Here is a 17,500-nt window from a genome sequence, read left to right as displayed (position 1 = left end):
GCCCTTAAGGGTTTTCTTCTTCTGAAGGTAGTATTTTAAACTCCTACAGGGCAAAGAATCTTTCAGGTTCTTCCCCTACTAGGGGCAGATAATCCACGAACCTCAAAGCTCCTTGGCCAAGGATTTGAGGGGTTCTCATTCTTTGCTAAAAACGAGGAAGGAAGGAAGGAACAAACCACGGAATCTCCTTTGAAACCTCCCACCCTTCCTTCTAGGGCATGAATCTCACTAAACCCTTTAGCGGATGCTAGAGCCATGAGAAAGAGAGCTTTTCCTCGTAAGATCTTTGAAGGAGGCTAAATGTGGTGGCTCAAACCTAGAGGACCTCAGGAAAACGAAGAACCACGTCCAGATTCCAACTTGGAACTTCGTTCGAAGTTTTCTTGGAAGTTTCAAAAGATCTTAATAGATCATGCAGATCTTTGTTATTCGAAAGATCTAAATTCCTATGTCTGAACACAGCAGCCAGCATGCTCCGGTATCCTTTAATAGTAGATACTGCCCAAACCGCATTTTTCTCTGAGGAAAAACTAGGAAATCTGCTATCTGAGTCACAGAGGTACTGGAAGAGGAAAACTTAAATGGTTCCTGCACCACGTGGCGAAAGACGTCCCACTTCGACTGGTAGACTTTAAGGGTCGAAGGTCTTCTAGCTGAGGCGATAGCCTTAGCAGCTTTTGTCGAAAACCCCTTCGCTCTGACAAGACTTTTGACAGTCGAAAGCCAGTCAGATTGAGAGCGGGGAGGTTTCTGTGATACCTGTCGAAGTGGGGTTGTTTGAGCACAAATCTTGTCTTTGTGGAAGTGCTCTTGGAAAGTCCACCAACCATTCCAGTACCTCTGTGAACCAATCTTGGGCGGGCCAGAACGGAGCTACTAGCGTCATCTTGTCATCTCCGAGATCGCAAATTTCATTGAGGGTTTGTCCCAGTACTTTGAAGGGGGAAAGGCGTAGACATCTAGACCTGTCCAATCTAGGAGAAACGCATCCACTGATACTGCTCCTGGGTCTGAGATCGGGGAGCAGTAAAGTTCGATCCTTGTGTTCCTTGCTGTTGCAGAGGTCGATGTGAGGTCTGCCCCATCTTCTCCACAGGTCTTGGCATACCTCTGAGTGGAGGGTCCACTCGCAAGGCAGGAGTTGATTCTTCCTGCTCAGGAGATCGGCCCTGACGTTCCTTTCTCCCTCCCGTACGAATAATGGTGAGAAGACTGATCTTCCTTGTTTGAGACCACAGCAGAAGATCCCTTGCTGTTTCGTACAGGGAGAAGGAGTGTGTCCCCCCCTGTTTTTTGATGTACGCCAAGGCTGTTGTGTTGTCCGAATTGACCTGCACTACTGCATTTCGGACGTGGGGCTCGAAGGCTTTCAATGCCATCCAGACTGCCATCAACTCTTTCTTGTTGATGTGCCAGGACACCTGATCCCCCTTCCAGGTGCCTGACACTTCTCTTGTCCCGAGCGTTGCTCCCCAACCTGCTTCCGACGCGTCGGAAAACAACACATGGTTGGGGTTCGGCATGTAAAGAGACATTCCTTCCACAAAACGAAGTAGGTTGTTCCACCACCGAAGGTCTCTCTTGATTCCCCTTGAGATCTTGAAGGAGAAATGATATTGTTATAATACAATAAAGTTTCATACATACTTACCTGGCAGATATATACATAGCTAAGACTCCGTCGTCCCCGACAGAAATTCAAATTTCGCGCCACTCGCTACCGGTAGGTCAGGTGATCTACCTGCCTGCCCTGGGCGGCAGGACTAGGAACCATTCCCGTTTTCTATCATATTTTCTCTCTTCCACCTGTCTCCTGCGGGGAGGCTGGGTGGGCCATTAATCGTATATATCTGCCAGGTAAGTATGTATGAAACTTTATTGTATTATAACAATATCATTTTCATACAATGAACTTACCTGTCAGATATATACATAGCTGATTGGCACCCTTTGGTGGAGGGTCAGAGACGGCTAATATGGAATAGACAGGTAAACAACATATGTTGTAGGTATAAAAGAAAAAACCTTGGTTCCTACCTGATAGGTGGTAGACTTCGTGGCTGTAGCCCGGTAGTCTGCATCACCTCAAGACTTTAGCGAGATATTAGATCTATGGCTAGAGTTCTTGTGGGTCTGTCGATGGGTATAAGAAACCGCTTACTCGGCAGAGCCTAAAAGGACTTTGTCAAGGGTACTGGACCACTTCTATGACAACACACCTTGTGAATGAGCATAACCAATCCCGACCACCTGATCCTAACCACCATGTTAGTATATAGAATTGTTCTGAGTTATCCCCGAACTCATAACAAACAACCCATAACTCGAAACGAAAAACTCATTCATACAAAAATTCTCAAAAAAAAATTTTAATACTCCCCTAAAAGATATCACAAGAGTTCCTTACTGAACAACAGTGACTGGCCGCCAGTGCAGCACCGAGCCCTCTTTGTCAGCAGAAATCTAGAACATATCTAGTAGAAGGTATGTACAAATTTAAGGATTGGTGTTTGCTCCCGTACCCAGTATTGTATCCGCCGATACAAATGGTCCCAGAGAAAAACATTTCTCGTAGGTCACGCGAACGTCTTTAAGATAGTGAGATGCAAAAACTGAATTGCACCTCCAATATGTCGTGTCAATGATTTTCTTTAATGACATATTCTTCTGAAAAGAGAGAGACGTCGCCACTGCTCTAACTTCATGGGCTTTTACTCTTAAAAGCGGAAAAGAGTCGTCAGGACAGAACTTGTGAGCATCCGTAATGACGCTCCTAATGAAGAAAGCTAATGCGTTCTTAGACATGATTCTTGTGGGTGGGGCCTTAATCGAACACCAAAGACTTTGTCTAGAGCCTCCCATTTGTTTCTTTCTTTGTAAGAAGAACTTCAAGGCTCTTACCGGGCAAAGAGACCTCTCTGTTTCTCTCCCTACTAGACTCGATAAGCCTTGATCTCGAATCTCTTGGGCCAGGGATTCGATGGATTTTCATTTCTTCGCTAGAAACAGAGTTCTAAACGAGCAAAAGGCCGAGTCTTTGTTAAAGCGACTTCATCTTCTAGGGCATGAAGTTCGCCAAACTCTTTTGGCTGTCGCCAAAAGATAGGAGAAACAAGATTTTCTTGTTATATCCTGAACGAAGCTACGTGGGGAGGCTCAAATCTGTCAGACGAAAGGAACTTGAGAACTACGTCCAGGTTCAGCTGGGTGTGAGTTAGTTCCTTCGATTTTGTCGTTTCAACGATCTAATCAAGTCGTGCAGATCTTTATTGTCAGCAATGTCTAGGCTCTGTTTCTAAATACTGCCGACAGCATGCTCCTGTATCCTTTGATTGTCGATACAGACAAATGAGAGACCTCTCTCAAGAACAATAGAAATCGGCGATTTCGGTTTATAGAGGTACTGGAGGAGGACAACTTCTTAGACTTACACCACCTTCTGAATACCTCCCACTTCGACTGATAGACTCGTCTAGTGGAAGCTCTGCGGGCTCTAGCGATAGCGCTTGCAGCTTCGCAGAGAAAACCCCCTCGCTCTGACAAGTCTTTCGATAGTCGAAAGGCAGTCAGAGACGAGAGCGGGGGGGAGGTTTGATGAAACCTCTCGAAGTGTGGCTGTCTGAGAAGATCCATCCTTTTTGGAAGGGATCTTGGGAAGTCTACTGTCCACTCCAGCACCTCTGCAAACCAATAAAATTGTGCTGGCCAAAACGGGGCTATCAGGAGGGTCATCCTTGTTCCCGTTGGACGCTACGAACTTTCTCAACACTTGTCCCAGGATTTTGAAAGGGGGGAAAGCTGTACACGTCCACATGAGACCAGTCCAGCAGGAAGGCGTCGACCACGAGAGCTCTTGGGTCTTCCACCACTGAACAAAGACTTCCAGCCATTTGAAAGGAAGTGTGGCGAACAGATCTACGTGAGGAGTGCCCCAAAGATCCCCAAAGACTCTGACACACCTCTGAATGAAGAGTCCATTCTGTGTGAAGGACCTGGCTTCTCTGCTCAGTCTGTCCGCCCTGATGTTTCTCGTCCCCTGAACAAATCTTGTTAGGAGGGCGATGTTTCTTTGTGAGGCCCAAATTAGCAGATCTCTTGCTATCTCGTAAAGCGACACTGAGTGTGTTCCTCCCTGCTTCCGAAATGTAGGACAGGGCTGTAGTGTTGTCCACATTCACTTGGACCACACTGTTCGTCACAAAGGGTTCTTTCGAAGAACTTTAGCGTTAAGTGAACTGCTAGAAGTTCTTTGCAATTTATGTGCCAGGACACCTGTGCTGCCTTCCAGGTGCCTGACACTTCTCTCGGTCCTAGTGTTGCTCCCCAACCCTTCTCCGATGCGTCGGAATACAACACTCGGCTTGGGTTCGGAACTTCCAGAGAAATTCCCTTGTTCTCTTTTAGAGGGGACAACCACCATGCAGGTGTGGTTTCATCTCCATTGGAAGGAGAAAACTGTCGGAGAGAAGTCCCGTCTTCCAGTTCCACGATCTCCTTAGGAAAAACTGAAGAGGGCGAAGATGTAGTCTTCCTAGAGGAAAGAACTGTTCGAGCGAGGAAAGGGTGCCTAGTAGGCTTAAACCATTCCCTCGCCGAAGTTCGTTCTTTCCCTAAGAAGAGAGAGACTTTTTCCAAGCCTCTCACGATTCTCTCTTGCGAAGGAAATACTCGAAAACCCCGAGAATCCATCTGAATCCCCAGATAGACCAAGTTCTGTCTGGGAATCAGCTGTGACTTCTCGAGGTTCACGAGTAGTTCCCAACGCCTTTATCAGGTCTAGGGTCAAAGAAAGGTCCTCCAAACACTGTCTCTCTGTTCTGGCCCTGATGAGCCAATCGTCCAAATATAGAGAGATGTTGACGCCTTTGAGGTGAAGAAACCTCGCCACATTCTTCATCAGGCTTGTGAAGACCTGAGGAGTTGTGGATAGGCCGAAACACAAGGCCCTGAACTGAAAGATCCTTCCCCCCGTCATGAAACGGAGGTACTTCTTCGACGAAGGGTGAATCGGGACATGAAAATAGGCGTCCTGGAGATCCAGCGACACCATACAATCTCCTTGACGTAACGCCACAAGGACTGAGGCCGAAGTCTCCATAGAGAACTTCTCCTTTCGAACGAACTTGTTCAGAGCGCTGACATCTAGAACTCGGTCTCCAGCCCCCCGAGGCTTTCGCAACCAGGAAAAGCCGATTGTAAAAACCCCGGAGAGTTTTGCTCTAGAACCAGTTCTATAGCTCTTTTGTCCCACATTTGATTCACCATCAGACGAAGAGTATCCCTCAGTACAGGGTCCCTGTATCTGGCTGACAGTTCCCGCCCGACGGAATGGTCGTTAGTGGAGGACTGTCTTGGAAGGGGATAAGATATCCCTCCTGATTATGGACATGGAAGAGGCGTCTGAGTTTATGAGTGACCAGGCGTCTGCAAATTTGAGAAACCTGGCCCCCACTGGTGTTTGGAGGCTGTCTGTCTCACTTCCCTTTCTTAAAGGGACGGGAAGGAGCCTTACCTCTCCTCTCAAGACCTCTTCTCTTAGAGGTAGCTCTGGAGAGGGGCCCTCCTCGAAAGGGCTGAACTGTAGAAGTCGGTCCTTTCTTGTCAACAGAAACAAGAGGTCTCTTCTTCCCTTGCAGTTTGCAGGAGAAGATCCTGAGATCGCCTTCTCAGTCAGTGATCGAGAAATGTCCTTCACTAACTGAGAAGGAAACAGGAAGTCAGACATGGAGCGAAAACCAGGGCTGCTCTCTGTGAGGGAGAAACCGCCTTGGGTTAGGAATGAACTAAAAATACTCCTCTTCTTAAGGAGTACTGCTCCGAAAAGAGAGGAGATTTCTCCCGATCCGTCTTGTACCGCCTTGTCAATACAAGCAAGAATACTGAGAATGACTTCGGGGTCAAGACCATCCGAGTCATGAGCTTTCTTAGACATCACCCCAAGGGACCAGTCTAGGAAATTAAACACTTCCAAAATATGGAAGAGTCCCTTGAGGAGATGATCCGTCTCCGAAATAGCCCAAGACACGCGAGCTCCATTCAAAGCGTGTCTCCTTGACGAGTCAACCAAGGTTGAAAAGTCCGCTTCGGTTGCCGCTGGAAGAGAAAGGCCCATGTTCTCCCCAGTTCGGTACCAGAAACCTCTCTTGCCAGAAAGTATGGCTGGAGGCATACAGAAAGGTGGTCCTGCCCAGATCCTTCTTAGACACATCCATTTGTCTAAGGACTGAAGCGCTCTCTTCATAGAGATCGTAAGGTCTCATCTTCAAGACCGACGAAGACTTAGGCACAATGCAACTCGAAAAACAGTGATCGAGGCGAAGGAGGAGCGGCAGGAGTTAAAGAATCTCCGTATTCTCGTAAAAGAAGGTCAGTTAGAAACTTTATAGTTCGAGACTCCTTCCTTCTCTCCGTCACCCTCTTCTTCCGAAATCTCCTTCTCCACCCCTTGTGGAGAATCGGCCTGAAAAACGAGAGGATCTTCATCCCGTTCTCTCTCTACTGGTGACAAACTCCTACTAGAGAGAGGGGCTCATAGAGTGAACCGACTCTCTCTCACGTCTAAAAGAAGTCTCGCGTCTGCTTGACTTCTCGTGCCTGAAGCTCCTCGCAGCTCTTCGCGCTTGGCTGGCGCCTCGCGCTTGTCTTGCGCCTCGCGCTTGGCTGGCGCTTCACGCTTGGCTGGAGCGTGTAGCCTGGCTGGCATCTCGCGCCTGGCTGACGTCTCGCGCTTGTCTGGCGCCTCACGCAACTCCTCGCGCCTGGCTGGCGCCTCGCGCCTGGCTGAATCCTCGCGCTTGGCTGGCGCCTCGCGCTTGGCTGAATCCTCACGCCTAACTGGCGCCTCGCGCCTGGCTGGCGCCTCAGGCCTGAGCGTATCCTGATCTCGAGCAACTCGCTCGGATAGATCCTGACGTTTGTACGACTCTTCGTGCCTGGAAGACGTCCCATGTCTGGCGGACGCTTCGACGTCTGGCTGAGAAAGAAGACGAGACTTCTTAATAGGAAGTCTAGCGTCCTTCTTGCGAGGGGGATCCCTTGAAAGAACTCCAACCAAAGAGGCAATCTGCTCTTGAACTGCAAGCAAAATCCTCTTGGAAGCCACCCCAGCGTCCTCTTCAATAGAAGAAGCAGGAGAACTCGAAGGAGTGCGATCATCAAATACAGCTCTAGGAGGCGTCGAAACCAGCTTAGCCTTCTTGATAGAAGAAGGAGCTTCCTCCGAGAAGCGCTCCGGGCTCGAGTCGAACGTGCGCTCTTTCCAATGCCTTTTCAGTGGCCTAGAAAGATCCGAGTCCTTCCACCCTCGTTTAGGTGAAGGAGAACCGGACGACGAGAAACAATCTCGTAGGACGCTTCTATTTGAGCGGTCCTGAGCAGACTGTAACGAAACAGAACCTGCTGAAGGGACGCCTGACCGTTGGGGATTCCCCACAACCTCCGTACGACTTTCGACTTTCCTACTCCTCTGGGTATGTGAGTTTGGAAGAGGTCTAGGCCTGGGAGCATCGCAGGGACGGTCAGACGCCCCCTCCACAACACTGGCGGGGAACACTCACTTCACTTTGTAATTCACAATCACTAGCCTTACCTTGCATGGCCGCCATCTTTGTCTTCATTTTACGAAGAGTAGCCTTCAGATTGGCGATTTCAGAAGCCGAATCCGAATGCAAAGCCTGTGAGGATTCAGATACATAGGGAGAATCATATTCATTAACAAAAGGAGAGTTAGACTCAGAAAAAGGCTCAATAGGCCTTGTATTCACACTCTTTTGTGCAGCCCGTCTAATCCTATCCCTCTCTAACTTCTTCAAGTAAGAAGTTAGAGTCTTCCATTCATTAGCATCCAACTTTTCACACTCAATACAGGTGTTAGCCAAAGAACAGTCAAAACCCCCGCCCCCTACATTTACGACATACAGTGTGAGGATCAACCGAAGCCTTCGGTATCCTCACCTTGCAGCCTACATTCACACACACTCTCACACTAACACTTGAATCAGACATTCTATTAGAAAAATCAAAAGCAAGTCCAAATCCAGTCCACAGTAGCGAATGCCAAAACAACGATCCAGTACGTCACCAAGAAATCCAATAAAGATGATCAATAAAGTCTTGAAAAGCAAATTCCAGTCAGGAGGTAGTAACAACAATGTTGATACACCGGCGACAGAGAAAATATGATAGAAAAAACAAAACGGGAATGGTTCCTAGTCCTGCCGCCCAGGGCAGGCAGGTAGATAACCTGACCTACCGGTAGCGAGTGGCGCGAAATTTGAATTTCTGTCGGGGACGACGGAGTCTTAGCTATGTATATATCTGACAGGTAAGTTCATTGTATGAAACTCCAGGTCTAGGGAGAGACGCCTCCAGTTCTGGTATAGGAAGAACTGTAGAGGCCTGAGATGCAACCTTCCTAGAGAAACGAATTGCTCCAACGAGGAGAGTGTCCCCAGCAGACTCATCCACTCCCTCGCTGTGCATGCATCTTTCTCTAGGAAGGTCGTTATTTTCTCGTAGCAACGAGCTATCCTCTCTGGCGACGGAAAAGCCCGAAAAGCCAGAGAAGCTATCCGAATCCCCAGATAGATCCGCTCTTGACTGGGATAATTGAGACTTCTGAAAGTTCACCAGAAGTCCCAGAGAACTTGCCAATGTAAGGGTCTTTTGAAGGTCCTCCAGACATCTTTCTTGAGACTCTGCTCTGATTAGCCAGTCGTCGAGATAAAGCGACACCCTCACTCCCTCCAAATGTAGCCACTGCGCCACGTTTTTCATTAACCCCCGTGAAAACTTGGCGTGCAGTCGACAGGACCGAAGCACAAGGCCTTGTAATTGGAAGATGATTCCTCCCATCATGAAATCGTAGATACTTCCGTGAAGAAGGATGGATCGGCACATGAAAGTAAGCGTCCTGAAGGTCTAGAGACACCATCCAGTCCCCTGGACGAAGAGCCGCTAACACTGAGGAAGTTGTCTCTATGGCGAACTTCCTCTTTTCCACAAAGACGTTCAGGGCGCTTACATCCAAAACCAGTCTCCATCCTCCTGAGTTCTTCGGAACTAGGAATAGTCTGTTGTAAAAACCCGCAGAGCGGGGATCTTTCACTAGTTTCTATAGCCTCCTTCTCTAGCATGAGATCTACTGCTAGAGAAAGGGCTTGATTCATGATGGGGCGGTCCTTGTACTTGGCCACCAACTCCCATCGGAGTGTCGTCAATGGTGGTCTTGACAGAGAAGGGAATGAGGTATCCTTTGCTGACAATCGATAGGGACCAATTGTCTGCCCCTTTGTGGGCCCAGACGTCGGCAAATTTCAGTAGTCTGGCACCCACTGATGTCTGGAGTCCTTGATCGCTATTTCTTCCCTCTGACTGACCTAGAGAAGGTTTTACCTCTCTTAAAAGGTCTAGTTCCTCTGGTTGAAGAACCTCTGACAGCGGGTCCTCCTCGAAAGGGCTCCTGTCTCAGAGGAGTCTCTTTCTTGGCCTTGGGTTGGAAGACAGAGCGAGGTTTCCTGGCCGCCTGGCTAACATGTCCTGAGTAGCCTTAGCTGAAAGGGCACTCGAGACATCTTGAATAATTTTCTGGGGAACAGAAAAGGAGAGAGTTGAGCATACATAAGAGAGGCCCTTTGTGCATGTGAAACTGCCTTAGTGAGAAACGAACAGTAGACTGACCGCTTCTTAATAACTCCAGCTCCAAACAGTGAGGAGACTTCACTCGAGCCGTCTCTCACTGCTTTGTCCATGCAAGTGAGGACGCAGTTAAGATCTTCAGGAGACAGTGAATCAGGGGTCTGGGTCTTATTAGCCAGAACTCCTAAAGACCAATCAATCAAGTTGAAAACTTCCAGGACTCGGAACATTCCCTTCAGTAGGTGGTCAAGTTCGTTCATCCCCACGTAGTCTTGGCGGGACAGGAGGGCGGAACGACGAGCAGAATCCACCAATGAAGAGAAGTCTGAGTCCGCAGACGAAGGGAGAGCGAGGCCTAAAGGTTCACCCGATTCGTACCAGAATCCCAATCTACCAGTCAGTTTAGACGGAGGGAAAGAAAAAACAGTCTTCCCTTTCTCTTCCTTAGAAAGGAGCCATTCCCCAAACCTCTAAGCGCCTTCTTCATGGAAACAGTAGGTTTCATCCTTACACAAGACGAAAACCTTCTTGACGTCTTCGAAGTGGAGAATAAAGAAAGAGGAGAAGGAGGAGCCACAGGAGAAAGGATATCTCCGAACTCTTGCAGGAGCAAATCTGTCAACCTCTTATAGGAGGAAACAGAGGAGTCTTTTGGTCCTTCTTCTTCTGAGGGATCCTGTTCTTCCTGAGCTGAAGAACCCTCATGATCCTTAGAGGCGCGACTATCCTTATAAGAGTCTCTAGAGGAAGTAAGACGTTTACGTTTTGGAGACAAAGCTTCAGAAACGTGCCTACTTGCAACATCCTTCTTTTCTGGAGGAGTGCGTTTCCCCCCAGATTCTTGGAGCCTAACAGGAGTAAGGCGGCTGTCAGGAGCAGAGCGCCTGTTTGAAGAAAAACTTCTATCAGGCTCTTGGCGCCTATCCAAAGGAGAGCGGCTACCAGGCGAACAGCCTGCCATACGAGAAGCGGCTACCAGGCTCTTGGCGCCTGAACCGAGGAGAGAGGATCTCTGGCGACGAGCGCCTACTAGGTGAGCGCCTACAAGGGGAGAAGCGCCTGCTAGGATCTCGGCGCCTGACTCGAGGAGAGTGAAAGTCAGGAGAAGAGCGCCTGCCAGGAGAAACGCGCCTAACAAGCTCTTGACGCCTGTCCAGCGAAGCGCCTGTCCGATTTAGGGCGCTTGTCAACAGGAGAGTGGAGGCGAGACGAGGAGCGGCTACGAGGCGAGTAGCGCCTACTAGGCTCTTGGTGCCTATCAAGGGGAGCGATCCTGTCTCGAGAAGAGCGTCTGTAGGGCGAAGATCTCCTACGAGCAGTCTGCTCCTTGTCCGAAGGAGAAACAAAGACATCCTGTCTGTCAGGCGAATGGCGCTTGGACGCAGATGGGATCTTGTCCGAAGCAAGAAAGTCTCCTACGAGAAATCTGAACGCACAGGTGAGCAGGCCGCTTCCGTCGAATAGCGAGAGTCAGGAGAGGGGAGCCTGGACTTCTTTACAGGAAGCGAGACGTCCTTCCTACGACGAGACGATACGCAAAGAGAGCCAGCCAGAGCCGAAATCTGCGCCTGAAGGTTAGCCAACACCCTTGCAGGAGAATTCACAAACTCTTGAACAGGTGACGAGGCTCGATCTCTGCTCGGGGAACGATACTCCAGAGATCTCTTACGTTTCTTCGCTTCCACCTCAGGCTCTTCCGAAAAAACTTCAGGGCTGGATGGACGGGCGCAGGGAGCGTTCCAGGCTCGCGAGGCTTCCGAAGAGCTCCATCTCCTCGTTTAGGAGAAGGCGAAGGCGAAGACGAGAAGCATTGGCGCAATATTTTTCTTCTCTTTGGAGCGATCCAAGGTAGCCTGGGAACAATCAACAGGAGCTACCGAGGGGACGCCTGACCGGTGGGGATGCTCCCTAACCTTCCTGCGGCTTTCGACTTTCCTCCTCCACTGGGACTGGGAGTCTGGAAGAGGTCTAGGCCTGGAAGCATTAGGGAGCCGATCAGACGCACCCTCCACTGCACTGGGTTCACTGCACAAATCACTATTGGAATCACTCTTACCTTCTAAACGTTTAATTTTCATCTCCATACTGCGAATGGTGGCTTTCATGGAGGCCACTTCCGAAGGCGCATCTTCGGCTTCGGTGCAGGGAGCAGGAGCTGAAACTGACAAAGGAGCTACTTCTAAAATAGGATTATCTATATCCAACTCGCTAATACAAGATCTACTACTGCTCCTAGAAGAAGCTTTCCTAACTTTATCCTTTTCAAGCTTCCTCAAGTAGGAAGACAAAGACTTCCATTCATCCTCATTCAGCTTTTCACATTCATTACAAGGATTATTAAAGGTGCATTCATTCCCTCTACACTTCAAACATACTGTGTGAGGGTCTACCGCAGCTTTCGGTAGCCTCACCTTACACTCAGTCATACAACAAACTCTAAACATAGCAGTTTTCTTAGTATCAACATCAGACATCATGAATCCAAAGAAAAATCCAAAGAAAAGTCAAATAACTGTCCACAAATCGCAAATGCCAGGCCAAAAGATCGGGTACTTCACCAAAAGTCCGTAGAAACAATCCAGGGCGAAAACGAGAAAAGAATCCAACTGTCAAGAGGTACCGACAACAGGTGTGGTCGACACCGACGACAGAAAAAATCTGGCAAGAAAGGTATGTTGGTTCTTACACCCGCTTCCCAGCGGCGGGTAAGGTAGATCACCTGACCTACCTGTCGCGTTTGCCGCGAGTTTTGAATTCTGTCGTGATGTCAGAGACGTAAGCTAAGTATATGTCTGACAGGAAAGTTCATGTACAAAAAAGCGTCGTAACCTCGGAACGTCGTAAGCCGGAGCCGTCATAACCCAGGGACCTACTGTACTCTTGTACCTCGAAGTGAAAAATGGAAGCATGTCTCTGTGTAGGCTGTGAAGTGACGTCATGGCGGTCGCCACGTTTATGACGTCACTGAGCATCTCGAAAGCGAAGCCAGCACCCTACCAGAAGTGCAAGGCTGTTGATGATATTCTCGTAGGCACAGCAACCTGACATTAAAGGCTGCTGTGTTGCACTATCTGCTTCTTTACAGATGGCGACTCATCCGACCGCCATTCAGTACATATCAGAATAAAAGGGACATCCATCATGTGGGACCCTGGATGGCAGCAAGACGTTATGCATCAAACCAACTGTCCTTCTTGGGTTGGTTCTCCTGATAAGCCTAACGCCGACCACACACCTGCTTCATCCTTACCCACGTATTACACGATGAGTTCCTCGACGTTGAAATCGTCGAAGAAAAATCAGGTCGTTTATCTGCCTCTTGTGATATCCAGGAAGTCTCGAAGCATAAGAATGCTTCATGTTCATATGCCAGGGAATTCCAAACAAAATCAAAACAACAGGGGGCAAACTAAACCAGCTTTAAAAGGACGGGGCAAAGCACGTCCTCTCTTAAAGGCATTAAGAAAATAACTAACGGGGTCACGACTTAAAGCGGGGTATGTCGGGGCTTCAACAGAAGATACTTTCCACAAAAATAGTTGGAGAAGACACATTAAAGCAACTGACCCTTAGCTTATAAATATAGGTGGGGAAGAAGAAAGAGATGTACATTAAGATTATCAATTGACTATATTTGTAGGATTATTTGAAAATCTCAAATTACATACCTCTACTAAACAATGTTCTTCTTCATCCACATTTGTACTGGTATTATTTTCACTTTCCTCAGTACCTAAATTTAGAGACTGAAATCCTTCACCACTAACAATTCCAGTTGCTACCGACTCTGTAACTGCTGACATATTTAATTCTAAAATGCTAGATGATTCTCTTTCTGAAAAAAACAAAAAAAATAAATTTAGGAAACTATAATTTTGAATAAGGTTTTGTGAATTTATGAATAATTTGCAAATTGCAAATGGCCCTGTGTAACCGTATTTGACAGCATATAAGACGCACTAAGACGCACGGGCATATAAGACGCACCATCATTTCAGCAGGTCAGATTCAGGAAAAATGATATTGTTATAATACAATAAAGTTTCATACATACTTACCTGGCAGATATATACATAGCTAAGACTCCGTCGTCCCCGACAGAAATTCAATTTCGCGCCACTCGCTACCGGTAGGTCAGGTGATCTACCTGCCTGCCCTGGGCGGCAGGACTAGGAACCATTCCCGTTTTCTATCATATTTTCTCTCTTCCACCTGTCTCCTGCGGGGAGGCTGGGTGGGCCATTAATCGTATATATCTGCCAGGTAAGTATGTATGAAACTTTATTGTATTATAACAATATCATTTTCATACAATGAACTTACCTGTCAGATATATACATAGCTGATTGGCACCCTTTGGTGGAGGGTCAGAGACGGCTAATATGGAATAGACAGGTAAACAACATATGTTGTAGGTATAAAAGAAAAAACCTTGGTTCCTACCTGATAGGTGGTAGACTTCGTGGCTGTAGCCCGGTAGTCTGCATCACCTCAAGACTTTAGCGAGATATTAGATCTATGGCTAGAGTTCTTTGTGGGTCTGTCGATGGGTATAACCAAACCGCTTTACTCGGCAGAGCCTAAAACGGACTTTGTCAATGGGTACTGGACCGCACTTCTATGACAACACACCTTGTGAAGGAGCATAACCAATCCCGACCACCTGATCCTAACCACCATGTTAGTATATAGAATTGTTCTGAGTTATCCCCGAACTCATAACAAACAACCCATAACTCGAAACGAAAAACTCAATTCATTTACAAAAAATTCTCAAAAAAAAAAATTTTAATACTTCCCCTTTAAAAAGAGATTTTTCACAAGAGTTCCTTACTGAACAACAGTGACTGGCCGCCAGTGCAGCACCGAGCCCTCTTGTCAGCAGAAAAATCTAGAACATATCTAGTAGAAGGTATGTACAAATTTAAGGATTGGTGTTTGCTCCCGTACCCAGTATTGTATCCGCCGATACAAATGGTCCCAGAGAAAAAAACAATTTTCTCGTAGGTCACGCGAACGTCTTTAAGATAGTGAGATGCAAAAACTGAATTGCACCTCCAATATGTCGTGTCAATGATTTTCTTTAATGACATATTCTTCTGAAAAGAGAGAGACGTCGCCACTGCTCTAACTTCATGGGCTTTTACTCTTAAAAGCGGAAAAGAGTCGTCAGGACAGAACTTGTGAGCATCCGTAATGACGCTCCTAATGAAGAAAGCTTAAATGCGTTCTTAGACATGATTCTTTTGTGGGGTCCTTAATCGAACACCAAAGACTTTGTCTAGAGCCTCCCATTTGTTTCTTTCTTTGTAAGAAGAACTTCAAGGCTCTTACCGGGCAAAGAGACCTCTCTGTTTCTCTCCCACATAGACTCGATAAGCCTTTGATCTCGAATCTCTTGGGCCAGGGATTCGATGGATTTTCATTCTTCGCTAGAAAACAGAGTTCTAAACGAGCAAAAGGCCGAGTCTTTGTTAAAGCCGACTTCATCTTCTAGGGCATGAAGTTCGCCACTCTTTTGGCTGTCGCCAAAGATAGGAGAAACAAGCATTTTCTTGTTATATCCCTGAACGAAGCTACGTGGGGAGGCTCAAATCTGTCAGACGAAAGGAACTTGAGAACTACGTCCAGGTTCCAGCTGGGTGGAGTTAGTTCCTTCGATTTTGTCGTTTCAAACGATCTATCAAGTCGTGCAGATCTTTATTGTCAGCAATGTCTAGGCCTCTGTTTCTAAATACTGCCGACAGCATGCTCCTGTATCCTTTGATTGTCGATACAGACAAATGAGAGACCTCTCTCAAGAACAATAGGAAATCGGCGATTTCGGTTATAGAGTACTGGAGGAGGACAACTTCTTAGACTTACACACCTTCTGAATACCTACCCACTTCGACTGATAGACTCGTCTAGTGGAAGCTCTGCGGGCTCTAGCGATAGCGCTTGCAGCTTCGCGAGAAAAACCCCCTCGCTCTGACAAAGTCTTTCGATAGTCGAAAAGCAGTCAGAGCGAGAGCGGGGAGGTTTTGATGAAACCTCTCGAATGTGGCTGTCTGAGAAGATCCATCCTTTTGGAAGGGATCTTGGGAAGTCTACTGTCCACTCCAGCACCTCTGCAAACCAATCTTGTGCTGGCCAAAACGGGGCTATCAGGGTCATCCTTGTCCCGTTGGACGCTACGAACTTTCTCAACACTTGTCCCAGGATTTTGAAAGGGGGGAAAGCGTACACGTCCACATGAGACCAGTCCAGCAGGAAGGCGTCGACCACGAGAGCTCTTGGGTCTTCCACCACTGAACAAAAGACTTCCAGCCATTGGAAAGGAATGTGGCGAACAGATCTACGTGAGGAGTGCCCCAAAGATCCCAAAGACTCTGACACACCTCTGAATGAAGAGTCCATTCTGTGTGAAGGACCTGGCTTCTCCTACTCAGTCTGTCCGCCCTGATGTTTGCTCGTCCCCTGAACAAATCTTGTTAGGAGGGCGATGTTTCTTTGTGAGGCCCAAATTAGCAGATCTCTTGCTATCTCGTAAAGCGACACTGAGTGTGTTCCTCCCTGCTTCCGAATGTAGGACAGGGCTGTAGTGTTGTCCACATTCACTTGGACCACACTGTTCGTCACAAAGGGTTCGAAGAACTTTAGCGCTAAGTGAACTGCTAGAAGTTCTTTGCAATTTATGTGCCAGGACACCTGTGCTGCCTTCCAGGTGCCTGACACTTCTCTCGGTCCTAGTGTTGCTCCCCAACCCCTTCTCCGATGCGTCGGAATACAACACTCGGCTTGGGTTCGGAACTTCCAGAGAAATTCCCTTGTTTTCTTTTAGAGGGGACAACCACCATTGCAGGTGTGGAGTTCATCTCCATTGGAAGGAGAAAACTGTCGGAGAGAAGTCCCGTCTTCCAGTTCCACGATCTCCTTAGGAAAAACTGAAGAGGGCGAAGATGTAGTCTTCCTAGAGGAAAGAACTGTTCGAGCGAGGAAAGGGTGCCTAGTAGGCTTAACCATTCCTCGCCGAAGTTCGTTCTTTCCATAAGAGAGAGAGACTTTTTCCAAGCCTCTCACGATTCTCTCTTGCGAAGGAAATACTCGAAAACCCCGAGAATCCATCTGAATCCCCAGATAGACCAAGTTGTCTGGGAATCAGCTGTGACTTCTCGAGGTTCACGAGTAGTCCCAACGCCTTTATCAGGTCTAGGGTCAAAGAAAGGTCCTCCAAACACTGTCTCTCTGTTCTGGCCCTGATGAGCCAATCGTCCAAATATAGAGATGTTGACGCCTTTGAGGTGAAGAAACCTCGCCACATTCTTCATCAGGCTTGTGAAGACCTGAGGAGTTGTGGATAGGCCGAAGCACAAGGCCCTGAAACTGAAAGATCCTTCCCCCCGTCATGAACGGAGGTACTTCTTCGACGAAGGGTGAATCGGGACATGAAAATAGGCGTCCTGGAGATCCAGCGACACCATCCAATCTCCTTGACGTAACGCCGCAAGGACTGAGGCCGAAGTCTCCATAGAGAACTTCTCCTTTCGAACGAACTTGTTCAGAGCGCTGACATCTAGAACTGGTCTCCAGCCCCCCGAGGCTTTCGCAACCAGGAAAAGCCGATTGTAAAACCCCGGAGAGTTTTGCTCTAGAACCAGTTCTATAGCTCTTTTGTCCCACATTTGATTCACCATCAGACGAAGAGTATCCCTCAGTACAGGGTCCCTGTATCTGGCTGACAGTTCCCGCGGAATGGTCGTTAGTGGAGGACTTCTTGGAAGGGGATAAGATATCCCTTCCTGATTATGGACATGGAAGAGGCGTCTGAGTTTATGAGTGACCAGGCGTCTGCAAATTCGAGAAAACCTGGCCCCCACTGGTG

The 17,500-nt window shown here is 47.9% G+C and overlaps 1 protein-coding gene across 1 annotated transcript in view; it reads right to left on the bottom strand.

The window, feature by feature from the left end:
• The window catches only part of LOC135214695 (uncharacterized aarF domain-containing protein kinase 2-like), a 93,627-nt gene that overhangs the window by 53,047 nt on the left and 23,080 nt on the right, over positions 1-17,500 (bottom strand). Inside the window, exon 7 of the mRNA XM_064249028.1 lies at positions 13,305-13,595. Within this exon, the coding sequence (XP_064105098.1) occupies positions 13,305-13,595 (291 nt within the window). The remainder of the gene's footprint in view (positions 1-13,304; positions 13,596-17,500) is intronic.

The sequence above is a fragment of the Macrobrachium nipponense genome, chromosome 46, assembly GCF_015104395.2.
Source record: "Macrobrachium nipponense isolate FS-2020 chromosome 46, ASM1510439v2, whole genome shotgun sequence".
Classification (NCBI taxonomy): Eukaryota; Metazoa; Arthropoda; class Malacostraca; order Decapoda; family Palaemonidae; genus Macrobrachium; species Macrobrachium nipponense.
This window is presented reverse-complemented; position numbering and strand designations above follow the sequence as displayed.